Source organism: Schistocerca serialis, chromosome 12 (assembly GCF_023864345.2).
Source record: "Schistocerca serialis cubense isolate TAMUIC-IGC-003099 chromosome 12, iqSchSeri2.2, whole genome shotgun sequence".
NCBI classification, from domain to species: Eukaryota; Metazoa; Arthropoda; class Insecta; order Orthoptera; family Acrididae; genus Schistocerca; species Schistocerca serialis.
In genome coordinates, this window is record NC_064649.1 from 78,518,996 (window position 1) to 78,536,895 (window position 17,900).

General features: G+C 40.3%; 2 protein-coding genes across 2 annotated transcripts in view; one reads left to right on the forward strand and one right to left on the reverse strand.

Annotated features, from left to right (window-relative positions):
- LOC126428434 (WD repeat-containing protein 61) overlaps positions 1-13,666 on the reverse strand; it is a 42,809-nt gene extending 29,143 nt beyond the window's left edge. The window contains exons 1-5 of the mRNA XM_050090359.1: positions 13,522-13,666; positions 12,403-12,524; positions 12,142-12,305; positions 4,653-4,888; positions 1,425-1,518 (exon numbers count right to left, since the gene is read on the reverse strand). Coding sequence (XP_049946316.1) covers positions 1,425-1,518; positions 4,653-4,888; positions 12,142-12,305; positions 12,403-12,524; positions 13,522-13,524 — 619 coding nt within the window. The 5' untranslated portion in view covers positions 13,525-13,666. The remainder of the gene's footprint in view (positions 1-1,424; positions 1,519-4,652; positions 4,889-12,141; positions 12,306-12,402; positions 12,525-13,521) is intronic.
- A 259-nt stretch (positions 13,667-13,925) lies between these two features.
- The window catches only part of LOC126428433 (unconventional myosin-Ib), an 852,237-nt gene continuing 848,262 nt past the window's right edge, over positions 13,926-17,900 (forward strand). The window contains exon 1 of the mRNA XM_050090358.1: positions 13,926-14,051. The gene's annotated coding sequence lies outside the window, so the exon portion shown is untranslated. The remainder of the gene's footprint in view (positions 14,052-17,900) is intronic.

Below are 17,900 nucleotides of genomic sequence, written 5' to 3' on the forward strand. Positions count from 1 at the left end.
ATCGCCTCACAAGCCAGGTGCCCGGGGCGGCCAATTATCTGGATGATGTCACTGTCAGTGGTTCGTCCGCAGTGGACCTCGCGGACAAGGTGGACCAGCTGTTCCAGGTTTTTTTCCGAGGCTAACCTATGTTGTTAGAAAAAAAAGTGTGACTTTTTTGTGTGAGAGGTCAGCTATCTCGGGTTCACGATTGATGCCCGTGGCCTACACGCCTGTAAGGAGTATATCGAGATAATTCAAAACCTGCCTCCTCCCAATAATGTGAAGCAATTGCAGTCCGTCCTTGGTAAAATCAACTGTTATCAGTATTTTATACCCCACGCCGCCGAGATTTCGGTGTCCCTGACTAGTTTATTGAGCAAGGGTAAGAGTTGGGTTTGGGACACAGCGTGTGAGATGGCTTTCACATGTCTCTAGTCAGCTCTCTCCCACCCTCCTTGTCTGGCCGCTTACGATCCGTCCCTGCCCCTCATCGACGTCATCGATACCTCGGTTTATGGCCTGGGTGTGGCCCTCTCACATGTGGTCGACAGCGTTGAGAGGCCGGTGGTTTTCGCAATCAAAAAACTGACCAACGCTCAAACCAAATATAGTCCACAGTTTACTTTGACCACGTTTAAGCAATTCTGTACTGCCAATGAAATTGCCCTCATCCACGCTGCCCCACTTCACCCTGCATCAAACCTCCGGGCGGAATTATTTTGTGCGGACATTCAAGACTCAGCTCAATAAGCTGCTGAGCCATAATCTGTTGGAGGAGGCCGTGCTTCTTTACTTGACTACATACTGCACTGAAATTTTGTTTATAATTACACAGAATATTTCATTTAGAAAACAAATTTCTGGTTGTGATAACTAGGAAGACAAAAACTTCTGCTAGTGGTTAAGAAGTAATGCCTATGAATTGAGATCTAAGCAGACATGGATATAATAAAATAAATGAGTTCAGCACAGGAAGAGAGTGAAGATGAGATGCTAAAATACATTTAATCTGTTACTAGAGTATGCAGGACCATATTTGTTTCACTATTCTGATGCTCTGACTCTGTGGGGCAAAAAGTAGTAGTACAGTTATTAGCCAAAAGAGAGATGAAAGTGAGCGCTCACACAGTGTGTTTCTAATGTGACATGTAGCGTATTTTGTAAATACATTAGATAAGTTTCCAGTATAAACCATGTCTAGTTTGGAACATCCACATTTTCTCAGTTACATGTCTAGCCTAAAGTCCATGTTAACCCATATAATCAGGAGCATATTGTGCAAACCCCCCCCCCCCCCCCACACACACACAAAGAGAGTAAGAAAGCAATTTTGTCTGTTCTCTGATAGAAAACAAAAAAAAATTAATCCAAAATCCAGTTTAAATATCAATACTTATACTTCTTAAGACTTCAGATAATCTTAAGTGTTCCAAAAATATTACCTTCAAGCGTATGTACAAGTTTTCCAGAGCTAACGTCAAACACGTTAATGATGCCGTCAATAGCACCACTTGCTATGTATTTTCCATCAGGACTCTGAAAATACAAAACACATCTATTAAATTTTGTGATAGTAATTTTATCAATAATCAACACATTGTAATTCAGCAAGTTAATATGTGCTATAGTGGATTATTTGTCTCAGTTACAGTTGCAATTTAATATATGCGTTAAACAGCTTTGGTGATCTTTATAGTTTTGTTATAGTGTAAATCATCTACTTGATCAGTGTGTATGGCATGATAAATATTAAAATACTGTACTGCCAGTACTGTATATGACATTAAGTTTCAACATTAATGTTGCAGCCATCTCTGATAAACAGTCTTCTTCGTAATAACTTAACTGAAATTCATTTTACTTTCAATTCATGCAGTAATCTTTATACCCGTTGTCACCCTATCTCTAGCATGGAAGCATGAAGTTGAACAGAGTGGCGAGGGCTCCTCTCAATGTAAACTAACACCGGAATTGTTCTCCAAGGAACATACTGGTCGAATGCCATATAATGGCTTATTTTTCAGACCTGAAATAGTTTCTTCAAAATTATGTACCCATGTTGCAATTGCATGAACAGCTGGGATATGTCCTTAATGCTCTATCTGGTAAAGTTGCTTTACGCAGTGCCTTAAAACCACAAAACTATCACCCTGGTTGTAAAATGCTCTCACAGCAATAGCATGTACTGCACCATCCCATGCCGCACAATTACTAAAAGGCAACACATTCAGAATGCCTACACATTTGTTTCTACTAACTGGTGGCTATATAGTGTTGACAACACTTAACATTCAAAATTACCTATTTCCATGCAGCACTCCGCATAATGTCCTAGAATGTGTTTTTTTTTTTTTTAAAAAAAAAAAGAACACAACATGCTCATGCTCCAAATCTCAATAGTTTCATAGTGGTTGCATTCCACCAGACAGAACTAAGCCCCTTATTTCACAGCCATGACAACTGTGTGTGTGTGTTTTTTGAGGTTTTCGGGCGCTAAACAGCGTGGTCATAGTGCCCAAGCGCATAGAAACAGGAACACATGCGGTGATGGGACGAAGACAGACAGCGAACAAGGAGAACGGCTAAAAGACACAGACCTGACGCAGTTCCAAATCCTCACATACAGAGGCAAAACAAGAGAAGAAACGCACTAAAAAAGGAAAGGAAACACAAGGAAAAGAGAACAGAAATCGAAGGGAAACAAGTAAGTAATCGTGACTGGCGGACCTCTTACCTAAAACCTGGGTGAGCCAGTCACCAAGCAGCACATTAAAATCCTCTCCCTAAAATCCGAGGCAACAAATTGGACAGGACACAAAACCGTAAGACCTTAACCACAGTCGTTGCGTCGTCTTGCAAAATAGAGGGCAAATCCGGTGGCAAGGAAACCACCGCCCTCTGGTCAGAGAATAAAGGACAGTCAAGTAAAATGTGGCGGACAGTAATCTGGACGCCACAAGCACTGCAGATTGGGGGGTCCTCCCGCCGGAGTAAAAAACCATTCGTTAAGGGACTGTGCCTGATGCGGAGGCGAGTGAGGAGAACACCTAATCATGTTACCTTCTGCAGAGAGAACATGAGGAAGTGGACATGTAAATGACTTTAATCCTCCTACAGTTCGATCAACAAGTTGTAAAGCAGGGAGTGAGCAACCAAACAAAGCCCTGAGCCACGATTTCACTTAATAAACACAGTATTGAGTACGCACTATGGGTTTTGGGAAGATTTCCTGCTTAATCACTGTAAAATCTTGTCTCATTCAACTCAACTTCTGGCATACCATATTATGCAAAGAAGTTTCGTGCAGGGCAAGTTGTCACAATTAGCAGGTTGTTTAAAGATCTGTTACCAGTAAGACAGGTCTTTCCCATCTCTCTATTTTGTCCAACGTGAACAGAACTATTCCAGACTATACTGAAAAATGTATAGAATAACAGCAACCAGTCACATGTACTGCACCTTAAACCACAAATGATTCTGCACATTTTGGAATGGTTTAGATTCAGTGTGGGTTCCTCATAGAGATAGTGCACAGTTTTTACTGTAACATGTGGTAGATTAGCTTTTAGCTTAAGCTGCTCATTTACATCACAATCTGAGGCACTTTAGATTGGGGTGCAGTGTCCATTTGTAAATAATAACAAGTTGATGAAGCTTTTAAATAAGTTTATCAACTGTGTGCTGCAAACAATTGCATGAAAAATCCATCCTTAAATGGACACCACCTGATGACAAGTAGGACACGCTCCAAACTGATCACGTAATTTCTGTGGACAAGAGCTGGAGTAACTGCTCAGTGGCAGAACACATTGCTCCATGTTCAATTTCAATTGCTGCGCCACAGCTCGAGTCATCTGGATGTTTTCCCTCAGCATCAGCTTCTGTGAATTGTACAATGGTATTTACATTCCGCCAGGACTTTTCATTATCGTATTTTGATTGGCTGCTTCCAGAAATAAAATCATGTGACAATTAAAAAGATTTGCATACATAGGAGATCAGGAAAGCACCTGTTAGGAAATGTTGAACTTAAAATTGACAATTTGTTGAGCAATATCCTACAGATATGGGGTGTCCCAGGAGGAATGGCCAGTATTCAAGGATATGACAGGAATGACCACTGGAAGCAAGAAAGTCTAGTACACATGGGCTACAAAAGGCATACCTTAATGGCTATGAGCATTACATATTTGTGAAACAAATCTCATTTATCGCAGGCTCTTTGCATTACATATGTTGAGAGGTGATAGTATGGCCCAAAATGAGAGAAAAAGGTCCAGTAAATGAGGGAACTATGAGCACTTGCTCGTCTTTGTTACTGTCATAAACATATCTTCTACTGAAACAAAGCAGACAGTTCTTGAAGTATGCATTTTAGAGCCCATGTTTATTGGAATTTCTTCTTCTTCTTGTTTTGGTGCATACTTCCTCCTCCCATGTTATGGAAAGTGAAGAGCTTGTAGCAGAAGAGCTCTGTTTCACAATATCGAAGGTGAGGAAGTGCTCATATCTCTTAAGATATGCATTTTGGAGCCAATGTTTGCCAGACTTTTTTGCTCTGAATGATCTTTCCTGTCTTATTCCTGAATATTGACCATTCTTCCTGGGACACACAACAGATATGTTATGTAGTCATAACCATTAGACAATTGAATGCTACAGATACTTACATATGCTATACTCAACGTAAATTTTCCTCTGGAATCCAGGACTTGTTCCTGCTTCCCAGATTCAACACCGTACATATTAATTTTGCCTGAATGACTCCCAGATATTATGAATTTGTCATCAGGTGAGAAGGCTACAGTCCATATGTCTACAGGGCCAACTTCAATATTCCCTATCTTCTCACCAGTGTTAAGGTCCCACAGCCTCAAGCTGGAGTCAAGAGAACTAGATGCACAGGCTGTAAGAAGAGAAGTCCGTATCACAACAGAAACTAGACATTATATCTTGTTTTGTAATTATACAGAGAAGAAAGGTTACTCATACTTATTGATCGAATACAGTTTTTTAGGCTTTTTTATTTGCAGCATGATCCTTTATAACACTTGTAATACTAAATCTATGTATATTTGTGCGTGTGTGTTGTTGTTGTTGTTGCGGTGGTGGTGGTGGTGTTGGTGAGAACACTGGCACAAAGTCTGGTGGTCAGGAGCTTCATGCCACTATATCTCCTCTCCTTGCTGGCCAAATAGTGGCAGTGAAAATTTTTTTCACCACCAAGATTCAAACCGACTTACCCCTGGGTCAAGAGTTTTAGGTGTTTTTATCAAAAATTCAAATTTAAAACTGCCAACATCACAAACGAAACTAATGAATGCACAGTCTCCTGTAGCTACATCATCCTAAATTTTGTCTCTCTCATAGAGGATAAGCAATGTGAGGTGGTTCACGGTAATGGAAGGGCTGCTTGTTGCCTTTATCACAATCATTCTTCACATGTCCGACTCCATCACATACCCCTTCTGCTACAATTACGCAATGGTTTTGAGAAATTATAAAATAGGTGATGTACTGGGCCAAGCCTAATCAATTACTTGTAGAAGTGGTCACATTAACAACATATTTCCAGACTGCTGTAGCAAGGAATCAGTTCATTTCCAGACATGGGTTTCAATTCAAAATCTTGTCCCCGCTACAATTTCTAGAAGTTTGTAATGGGACTTTCCGAACATCCTGTAATTGCACATACAGTAAAGACCACTTTACATGAATAACTTTCTTGTCTCAATCAATTACTCACCGTAAGTGAGTCTACTGCAGTGGCTCTGGCTCATTACTCTGGTATTGAGCCCCACCTGTCAAGAGTCATACTGGCATGAAAATTGTGTGTGATGCACGAGCTGTCTGCCATGCAGTTTGGTACCTGAATGGTGAAAGTGAGGCAATGGGGGCCAACCTTCTTATAGGAAATTGTAAATATAGTAATATAATTAAGGAGCTGGCAATGAAAATAATTTTTAATGATGAAAACATAATTCACATTGGGTGTACTTCACAAAGATTGTATGGTACATTCTCTATACTGATGAGGAATAAAAGAATAACAAAGTTGAAGCTGAACATTTCATAACACATTCATTCATTTGCTCCAGGAAGCATATACATATAAACACAACAAACAATATTTAAAGGCAGTACATACTGTCTTTACTTTATTACTTGTATCTTATTTCCATGAAAGTAAATCAGTCCTCAATCCAAAGGCTGGTTTGAATTCCAAAGTGCTCTATTAGGCATGGTCATGGAGGTGTTATCCCATCACCTTCTTCCAACTTTTGAACTGACTTACACAGCCAGTTATAGAATGACCTAGGGATTACAGAAGTGTCCGATTCCATCCATCTGCTTTGACGCATGACGTCACTAATATGGCGGAAATGGCCACTCTAAGCATCTTCCACATAGTGCCTACGATGTCACTACATACACATGGCAAAAAACACAAAAATATGTATAAATAAGACAACAACATCTCCCTCCAAAAACATATTCAAACTAAAGGGACAACCACAGGAATTTGGGTGGGGTTTCATCCCAAAATACACAAAATGAAGAAAAAAAAAAAAAAAAAAATTACAAAATCTCAGGAATCGGACACTTCCCTTCACCTATATACATCAACCACAGCTGACGATACTAAACAACGCTTACAGCAAAAACAGTGGAAACTGGAATCAGACAATTCCTTTGAACACAGCTGTCGATACCAAAACACCAGTACCAGCATATAAAAGTGTACGAAAATTGTAATCGGTCAATTCCCTTGACCTATATAGGTCAACCATAACTATTGATACTGAGCCGCCACGGCTCATATCAATAGTGCCACTCTGGTGGTTTATCTTTCCTGTCATGGTCAGGGTGGTAAGCAGCGCCCTCTGGGACCTAGGCGAGGAGTAACGAGGTGAGGTCCTGTGGGGTGTGGTGCTCCGGGACGTGGTGGAAGACGGTTGTCGAGTTGACGCAGCAAGTGTAGGACCGGACCTATCGCATGGAGATATACAAGTTGGCTCTGAACGGGAGGTACCGTAGCAAGCAGTGGGAAGCGGGCGTCCTGTAATTTGTGTGAAGGAATAACGATTTTTGCATTGGATGTCCCAGTGGTTCCCGAGAGTTGCGGTGGCTGCTTTTGGAGAAGAGAACTGGTAAGAGCTTGTGTCTATGCTCTTTTCCGTACGATGTTGCTGCCTGCCGTTATAAACGGATGAAAGTCAGGCGCTTGTATTGACTACACGGGAACTGGTGATGTAAAATTACATTTGTGATTGAGTCTCACTCGTACTGTGACAATTTAGAGGCGAAAACTGTGGTGGTTTCATTAGGTCTCGTTCTTTGCTGTGCAACTAAGGGAGTCAGTTATTTGGGGTAACTGAGGGAGCACCATTATGTTGGTAAGTGATACGTTCTCCACGTTTTGTCTAGGGCTTTGCGAATCGAAATTGTGGGGGAGTACACGTGTGAGTAATTTGCTGTTGTATTGATGGTTATGTTGTGAAGACTGTTCTCTGGTGTGTTAAATTGCGCCGATTTGTAGCCAATCCAAGAAGAAGTTACCATTGCTACTTGCTTATGTGTTACTGTCCTTATGACTGGCATTGTTTGTCTTTCGATTGTGGGTGTGCTCACGTTAAAAAAAAAAAAAAAAAAAAAAAAAAAAAAAAAAAAAAAAAAAAAAAAAAAAAAAAGTTGCGGTTACTATTCATAAGGGTTGTCTAGTAAGTAAACTGCTTAAGCTTTTATCATATGCTGGTCTGTTTGCCCATCACATTGGCTTTCTATGCAGTAACTGGAGGAATGTGTATGGTGGTTCAAGATTGTAGGCTGACTAGTATTGGAACTGGTGTTGAGGTTAAGGGTGAGACAGCATCCCGCAAAACTGCACGCTGCGCGTGGTTAAATGTTCCGCTATTGGGGAGCCGGCTCTCTGTTCTTGGATTTTGTAAGGATACGTGATGAGTGCATCGTTGTAGTTTTTCGCATCCTAAATTGCGGGGTGTCGGTGCCGTCCTAGGGCTAGACTTGTGATGTATGTTATGTTGAAAGGGAATTAACTGTACCAAACTTAAGAGAGCTTTTAGTTTGTTTTAGGTCTGTACATGGAATGATGCTGATATTTTGTCAATTGCGGCAATAACTTCCTGTGTGGGGAGATCCTCTGAGGGACTTGTATTGTACTGTTGCAGTGCAGTCCATCTGAAATGTGCTGCTTAAAACTTGGGACTGTAGCTCTCTGATGTTATATATTACTGTTTAATCTTAAGTGTCTTGGATGTAATATAGTTGTTGAGGATTATAGAATTAATTTTGATTGCTGGTTCCTTAAAGGAAGTATTTCGTTTTAAAATATGTGCTCGGTCAGAGCCTATTTAAATATGATTTTAACTCATCATTCAAATTTTCTAGTCTTGCTTTCTTAAAAGGCTTTCAGTTAAATGATTGCTATTTGCCTGTTTAAATGTCTGAGTGACTTAAAGGAAAAGAATATTATTTTGTAATTTTTACTGATTGTTCCTTTTGGCTAATACCTGACTTACGTGTTCAATAAATGAGTGTCTAGTCAATGGTGACGCACTGTTCTATTGATGGCCTACCCCTTCCACTCCACAGCCTATTGAGCTGCTTTGTGTTGAAATTGTGTTCAGAACACCCATCTGACCTGACACCTCAGATACGAAAAAAGCAACACCTACAACTATGAAAAGCAGAACCAAAACCACAATACCTTAAAAATTAGAAAGTCAAATATCCCTACGTAAATTAAAACACATTCAATACACAATAAATACACAAAACATTACAACGAGGAAAAAAAAAAAAAAAAATTTACTTATCGCGAACAAATTTCGGCGCTGCAAAGTAGGTTGGCCATCTCAAAACACACACACCCAACAAGACGACACCTACAAACACAAGCAGCTCATAAACCGCATGCCGTAATGACGTCACACACCACAACACCCTTAAGCCATGGGTTGAAGCAGGTGGAATCTGACGCTTCCGTTGATCCATGACCTGTAGTTTAATGTAAGATTCCAAATCACAATTTAACTATAACAGAATATACACAGCCAGTGACAAAGACAGAGTGCTGGGAACTGGGCTCTGAACATTGCTGACCAACACCACTGCCACTACAGCAGCTGAAGCCACCACTTCTGTGTGCCAAGGACCTGGGACACTGACCAGCCTCCAGGAAGTTTCTCCAGTTGTTCCCCTTACCAGAGGACAACAGATGGATGCCAGTCACCGAAGCTATCCCAGATTCTTCCACAGCAATGCAATTATGAAGTCCCTTCTCCACAGTCAGCACTGAGCATCTGCATTTCAGACCCCCCCCACCTCCACCGGACCAGCTGTTGTCATCAAGCAACGCAGCTGCACCCAGTCTGTGTCAGCCACTGTCTTTGAGTCCCCATTGAAGCCTTGTTGCTGCTATATTGCTGTGGCCAGGCCACAAGCCGAGAACCATTTCCGACTGCCCAGACCTCTGAGGCCAATGCTCTACTGCTCGTCACCTTTCTGCTGCTGGAGACCACCGCCTGCTGCTCTCCATTCTTCGATCCGGAGGGACAAGCAGCACTGTAACCTACCACAAGTGAGAAGACATCACTGCCCTGTCTTGTGTCTGTAGTGGAGCTGTAATCAGTGCTCTGTGCCGCTATTGACTGAGCTTGATTTGCCCACAATGCCATCTCTTCGCATTGTCTCCTAGCAGAAGATGGGCCCTCCACAATACACTGCCTCGCCCACCATTATAAGTGTGAATATTACAAGCCGATGCCAAACCACACTACAGACGGAGTACTCAAGAGGACTGCCCGAGATGCAGGAATTAATAAAGAACTGTTTATGTTCACTGTTTGTTTCTCTACAGCTGCACAAATCACTTCGTTCTTCCAAAATATCTACAAACCCTCAATCCCCAGTGGAAGAGCCATTGCTGTTCTTAACACAAGAACAGCAGCTCTTCCACCCCTTCACAGCAGTCATTGCTACCCCAAAATGCAACATTTCAATGCCTGACAGGGTACATCTTCCTGCACCACTCCACAGCACTGCGTTTTCAAGAACCCCAGACCTCTGGATACATAGGCTGGTAGTCTGCCACCTCGTCATAAAGGCTTGCCTTGTTTTCTTTCAAAGTGCCAAATAACATTCAACATAATTTTCTCCTTTAATACAGATGGCTTCACTGTTGAAATATTTTTAATGAAAATTTTTTCACCTATTTACATTCTTATTTATGCAGAGTGTAGGCTTTTTCTTTTGTAAAAATTTCTTGAACCCAGCAACATTTTTTCTTTAAGATATTTGGTGTATCTTGTGGAAGATCACTCAAAATTATAGATCTCTCATGGACCTGTTGACGGTGCCAGAAAAGCCACAGGAAAAAATACCAGGTAAAAAAAAAAAAAAAGGAGGTTCAAATGGCTCTGAGCACTATGGGAGTTAACATTGGAGGTCATCAGTCCCCTAGAACTTAGAACTACTTAAACCTAACTAACCTAAGGACACCACACACATCCATGCCCAAGGCAGGATTCAAATCTGCGACTGTAGCAGTCGCGCGGTTCCGGACTGGAGCGCCGAGAACCACTCGGCCACCGCAGCCGGCCGGTTAAGAAGGAACAGAAGTTCATAATCCATTACTATAATACAAGTGAGCAAGGCAAAGGCTGGGTTTATAATTTTACACTTGGCAGAATCAGTCAGTCAATCGGTTGGAAGATGACTGGTTATGAGCTCGCAAAGCCAACAAATGTGTCATAACAGTCTAGTTTTTAATACACTCCACATACTACAGTTACATTTAAATTTCAGTTAGTGGGTGCTACTGGACCCCCCCCCCCCCCCTCCGGCCCCCACAAAAAAAGCAGCAGCTTTGTTCTGCTGATAAAATCAGCAATCACAGCCTGTAGTCTAGATAGGGTGAAATGTGATAATTTGGTTGCAAGCCAACAAATGTAAATGTCAAAGTTTGTGGCAAGACATTACCCTGTGGTAAGACATTAACCTGTAATGTAACAATGTTTAACACAATTTTTGTCATGAAAACTAAAACTTAAAAGTAAAATTAGAAAATTATATTAGATAATGGACATGTCTCTGCTGAGTATTTTGATGCATATTATGTACATATACCATACATTAACTATGAAAAATACAAGGGGGAGACCCACTATGCAACTTTTAATCAGAAATTCCCACTGCAAACACCTGTTTTCCCTGCCAGAGGCTGATATTTAAGCTAGGCTGACATTTAAGCTATTGATATTAGAAGACATGAAGACATTAACAACAAGAACATTCCCACTAATAAATCCCACATTTTAGCACAAGATCCAATATTTTATTTAATATGATGTAGGATTGTATGAGATAATGGTCACCATACTAGTTACGTAGTGCGGTCACCATACTAGTTATGTAGTGCTGACACACAGTTGCTACACTGAAAAGAACACATGACGAAGGTGACATGTTCAGTCATATTCTTCACTTTTTATGAATATTTTGTTGACACGCATCTACATAGGAAGACATGATGATCATAATAAAATAAGAGAAATCAGAGCTCGAACGGAAAGATTTAGGTGTTCCTTTTTCCCCGTGCGCCATTTGAGAGTGGAATGGAAGAGAAGTAGTATGAAAATGGTTCAATGAACCCTCTACCAGGCACTAAAGAGTGAAATTGCAGGGTAACCATGTAGATGTAGATCTGTATTCAACTCCAATAACGAACAATCCCCCCCCAACTTCACTACATATATAGTTGCACATGATCATTTCGTAGTGATGGCACTCGATAGTAGAATTATTAGCAACTCTACTATAATTTAGGGACAACCTGCAGAGGGAAGTTGAGGGTTCTTGTGGTACCACTTATGTCTTCTTCCCCATTGCCATTTGCTAATGTCATGTTGGAAAATGACTGTCACTAACCTACCACATGAGCTCTGTTTCCTTGCTCTGGTAATTCTGTGAGATGAACGTGGTGGACAGCAATAAGTTACCAGACTGTTTTTACAACATAAGCTTCCAGAATTTTAACAGTAAATCTCTCCGCAATGCACAAAAACTTCCTTCTAGATTTCACATGTGACACAGGAGATATATAATTTTGATATTAGAGTGTTCATTTTGATAACCTACTTGTCCCATCTGAACTGATGTCAACACACACAACACCAAGGGAATGACCTTCCAGTTTGTGTTTCAACTTCAATTGGTCATCTCTGAACTGCCAAACCTTTACAAGGTCATCAACACCACCAGTTACAATGTAATCAGCTGGTTCTTCAGTAGTCATGGAATCCCTAAAAAGAAACAAAAATATGCAAACTGACTCAAGTAAAATGCACGTTCCTACAACATTGCATAAATATGAGAATATTCTAAATGTAGAACACGTACCTCGAGTTGTCACCCCCAGCATTTTCCGAGTTTTCGTCATCTTTTTTCTTTTTAAGTCTTCCCCAGGCACAGCTCCAGACACTGTCATCATGTGCATTGTCCAACCTCACTTGAAGAGAGTGCTGGGGAAAGAAATGAGCACTTGAATTTTCAAAACAACTAAATGCTTATTTCGTTGGCAGAAAGGACTAATCTAGTTCAGAAATTAATGAGTTCTAGATCAAATGGCTAAGGCATTTTAAGATCTAAACAGTTCTCCTAGGATGCTAGTAATAAGTACATAATTTCTTACTTTGTGACCTGTCAACAAGAATTTAAAAAATTATCTGACTTCATCCTTACTTTCAGTGTTGAAATAGCTTTATTTACTGGTGCAGATAATATGGTATTTGCCACAACCACAGCTATTTCTGCTTTTAAAACTTGGCGCACTACTGTTGGTAGGGAGGACACAACAACTTATCGTTGGTGAAGAGTCATCAACAGATGTAGAAGCAACATTGGGTGTGCCCCAGGGGAATGAGAACATCTGCTATTCATTTTGTATATTAATGACCTTGCAGACAATAACTACCACTACTGTTGCACCACAACCAGTTTCGCTCCTGTTTTCTACAGCATAATAACACGCTCAGTTTTAATTATATAGTAACATAAATTTTAACGTTTCCTCATAGTCTTTCACTACTGCAATTTGGTACATTCATCAATGTAATGAAGAGACTCAATCTTAAGACTATCACATCGCAAACATGGTGCAAGTGGAGACAAATTGCAAATATTACGAAAGCGCATCAGAAATATTGTTGAGCGTGGTTCGTGAAACATGTTTCACGGGATTTAGGGAGAAAAAAGGTTTCTTATCTCTCCCGAAACCGGCAACAGCCGGCATCTCGGGAAAGTGCACTACAGAGAGGTAAATACGAATATTCAACACTTAATACAACCTTCTACTTATTGTACATATATGCGGCACATTGGCTGAGAAAATGAATGCGATTAACAAATTGAATGTGCGATCACGATATGCGTGAAAGACATACTTCATAACCCAAATGGAACTACAAACTAAAAGAAAGTGTTTTCAAAAGGTCTTGTCTTATCATTATAAGTACTGACCATATTTTTTGTAGCTGTCAAATACCATAAAAAATCACTATATTACATCGACTTCTCACTTCTTTTCCGAATCCCACGCCCGCATACCAAAGATTTACACATGTGTGTGGTACAGACCTCACAAATGCCAACATAACAAACAGAAAAAGTGAATGAAATCTTGAAAAATTAAGTGGCAGTAAACTATGAGTTTACGATTGTGCAACTAATATGAAACAATGCAGTGCTTTATTTACCAGAAAGTAAACATTTACAAAAAATTTATTGACATTTGTACTACTCCCCTTGGTTTGGCGGTCCTACCGCGGGATGGCGCTGACATTCAAATGTTTCCTCAGTCCAACATGGCCGGCGTCATGTTAAGGATGTTAGAAGTTTATTCCTGGAATATTTGAAGCTAAAATATGCAATATATGTACAGTGTTGTGACAAATATGCGACATGAACAATTAAATATGACTATTTTGTATTTGTTATGAATATGGAATGTACCGGTATCCTGAATTCTTAGGAAACCGGACAGTATTCAGGTGAGTGCAGACGACGATAATCCTTTCTGCTAGTGACAGGTCTTGATGTTCATATATCGAAACAGTGTAGTTACGCTTGATATTTGTTTATTATCGCTGCCTTTCATACAGCTTTGTAGTGTATAGACTGTGGAGTCTTGCAATGTACTTCTGTAAACGACGAAAAGTAAAAGCTGCGATAATCGCTAACCTAAATCGAACTTTGGCCTAATAAGCCCCACGCCAAATGTTGTACGACTTCAGTGGGAAGACATACGGACTAAATCATCTGAAAGCAACTGCGGCAATGTAGCACTCCCAGACTATACTTACAGTTCGTAGCTATTTTACAAAAAATTGTGATTTTTACAGTAGTTGATTTAGGGTATGATTAATAATCATCTCGTAAAAAGTTGTAAAGAGATTGAGCGCTCTAGATACATCACCTCATGAAAGTCAGAACGCAAATAAACTAAAAATTGTTAATTTATTTTATAACTAATGTAGCAGCATTAAACTCTGCAAGTCACTAATTCACGTATATACTTCCGCTGTTTGCTTAGTATATGATGCCGTGGGTTCGATTAATAGCAGCAAGGAATTTGAATGACAAGGTAGCCATTCGTTCGTAAAAAGTATATACCGGTACTGGAATATAAGAGGTAAATCTGACTAAATATTGCTTTTTGGGTAGAATAGTGGAACATGGCTCAGAAACGTGGTATACCTGTACTCCTCAGCAAGTGATGGAAACGAGTGGAATTATCTGTTGGTAGCGTTCGTATGGTTTCTGCTGCCGGTGGGTAGTCATACGGTATTTGTGCTGCTGCTTTCTACTGCTTCAGGTTTCGTCGCATGTGACTTTCTTACTACTTTTACTTATAAACTGACGCTGAATACATTGAGTTTTGCTTGATAGCAGCACGTCCTTTTCCAAAAGGCACAAGAAAAGAATGGATAAATAAGGGAGCACAGCTGAGACATTATAGTGTACACACCGATAAATCGTTTATGTCCAGCTGACGTCGATGCTTAAGTTACCGTACTTAAGTTTTGCCTGAGAAATAGTTGCTTATACGTCCTTACACCATAATAGTTACACAAATCTACATGAATCCAATGCTGTATGTTGTTTACGATGACGCTCGAACAAGTTCGTAATTACCGCATGTGTTGTACGTCGGTTGCGCACTTGGAGCTTTCCGTTCAATCCCCTCCTACGTATCTAGAATTCAGATAGCGTGTGATTATTGAACATTTTTCAAGTTCAGAAAATAACCGGTGCATAGGCGTGTGTTTATATGTCCAAGGAGTGTTTTTGATTTTATCGTTTTATTTTTGGGTGAGACGTTGCACCAGCGTCATGGTTGCGAGCAAGCTATCGAACTTTCATAAGTTGTTTACAAGATGATGAACAGCTTATTCTTCTATTTGAGACGATAAAAGTATTCCTGCGTTCTTCTTCGCTTGCTGACTGTGCAAGACGAATCATCTAGTTGTTTATATATAAAAACCTCAATTGATTTCTAGCGTTAATCTGACACCATACCAACGCTATCACTGCATCACAATTTAAGAATATCCTGCGCGGCAAAAACGGTAACTTCTTTCTGCCAAGGTAGCGTACTTTCCTCAGAATGGATGGTATTTTTTCGAAGCAGTGGACGACGAAGATGCGGAATGCATTTGAATTATCGTATGTAATTGCAGTTTCGTAGGTATCCGAAGACGTGCTGAAATGTAATGCCTCCAAATTTTTTAAGCGGTAGCTCTCAAATCTTTTTTAACAAAATAAACATTATTAACATTCTACGTATTTGTTTCTCATCGGTCACCCTTGGGACGATCACATTTCTTCCAACAAGAAACCAGTTCCTTGAACCGTCACTGTAGAATGATTGATTTTGTTGACGGAGCCACAACCATAACTTTATTTGTACTGATTCATCGTCATCAAAGTGAAGTCCTCGAAGGTGTTCTTCAAGTTTTGCAAACGGATGGAGTCAAGTCGGGAGAGTATGGAGGATTATCGATGACAATGAACTCGACGCGTCCGATTGTAGCAGATGTCACAGCTATCAGTGTATGGTCTGGCAGTATCGTGCTGAAGGAAAGGGTGTTCGATGTGTGTAAGAACTCTTCGACTTCGAATCTCAATTACAGCACGCTGATTCTCATGCGTCCAAGTAGTTACTGTACGCACGATACAATTCGGAGCCCTCTAGTGATAGACGGCTGAAAATACATAGACACGAAGAATAAAGATGTAGAACGTTAATAACGTACCTTTTATTTAAAAAGCTTCGAGTTTTCACACAAAAAACGGAGGCATTATTTTCAGCAGCTCAGGTATATCCGAAAATCGTCAGCAATCTCACAGGATGCGTTTTTTCTTGCTGACTAGGAGCGGTTCGAGTTTTTCCACACAATTGACGTATTATTCGGCGCCTCCCGCTTTCCAATTGATTGCCTTTCCTTGGGCTCTTGGTAACAAAATTTTCAGATAAATGTTTAATTTAACTTCACGAAACATTAAAATATGCACATGGTGTAGAAGGAAATCCGCACTTTCAATGACGCAACACAGATTTGCACTCGGTACTTACGGAAATTTAGGCAGACGCCAGGGTGCAATACATTCACAAAGCTGTTAGGGCTGGTTAGTATGGAGGATTGCAAGTTGCGAACCAGATAGTCCCATCTACTCTCTAGCGTGTCGTCACTACGAGTTACGTTTTTTTCTTTGAATACAAGCATGCCTGACGACTGTACTGACAAAGAATTATACTAATAAAATACCGTACCGTTTCTCATATAAAATTCGTACATTTTTGTTAGGCAAGGAAGAAGGTTTGAAAACAAGCAACTAAATTAAGCTCTTACCTTTGTCAGCATTGGTTCAGCTCTTGAAGAAACAGTTGTAACTGTACGGAGGTCGCCACCTAAGTTCACAGTTCTTCTGTTTGGAGAAATAACAACTTTACAAGATTTTTCGCTCTTGTAGAAGGCGGCGTAAAAACACTTTCTTAGCGTTAGTTTCTGTTTCATCTCCTTCCTTTCCTCAGCTTTTCTTTTCGATAAAATGCGCCAGAAATTTTGCTTTTCGACCATACTTTCGTTTGTTGGTACACCGTCACGACGACAGTAACGACACAGTAATTTCACAAAAGCCCCCTGAGCGGACGTAGATCAGAGTATTCGCGCGATGCAGTTGCACGGTTGGAGACCAGCTCAACACTGGTGTGGACTGTAGCGATGCTGCGACATTGTTTAGAAGTCATTGTTGGCTATGCTGTGGGGAAGGTAGACAGTGTTGTCAGATCTACTGTTGTGCAATAGATTTCCTGCTTTTAAAAAATCTACTGCTAAAAAGCAAATAAAACCGAAAATCTCCTGCTTTTTCGCTCACGTTCGTGTCTATTCCTTCAAAGTAATTTTGACGAATGTTGGTACACCAGCTGACTAACTCTTTATTTCTTGGGATACCAGTTAAGTTTTGGACTACCTTCTGTGAATTCCTTACCCCAGAGACTTCTCTCTTATCACTTTCAAGGCCTGAGTGAAGTTGCTCTGGTTTTATTTTCGCATGGATACTATTTAGAACCTCTGTTTATCCGTTTATGCCTAGGCAACGATAACCCACCCTATGTGTGGCTGCGAGAAGCTGAACAGATTTTTAAAGTACAGTCAAAAGACTCATAACGTTCTCAGATGGAAATGTGTGTCATTTATTTCCATATAATGCTGGCAAAATAAGCCTGCAGTAGCCTCTTTGTTACCCATTTCAAGAAAATGAAGCTGTTCACATGGTGTCTGTTATTTCGTATGTGTGAAAAACGTGGGTAACGGTGACTGACATGCTTGCAAATC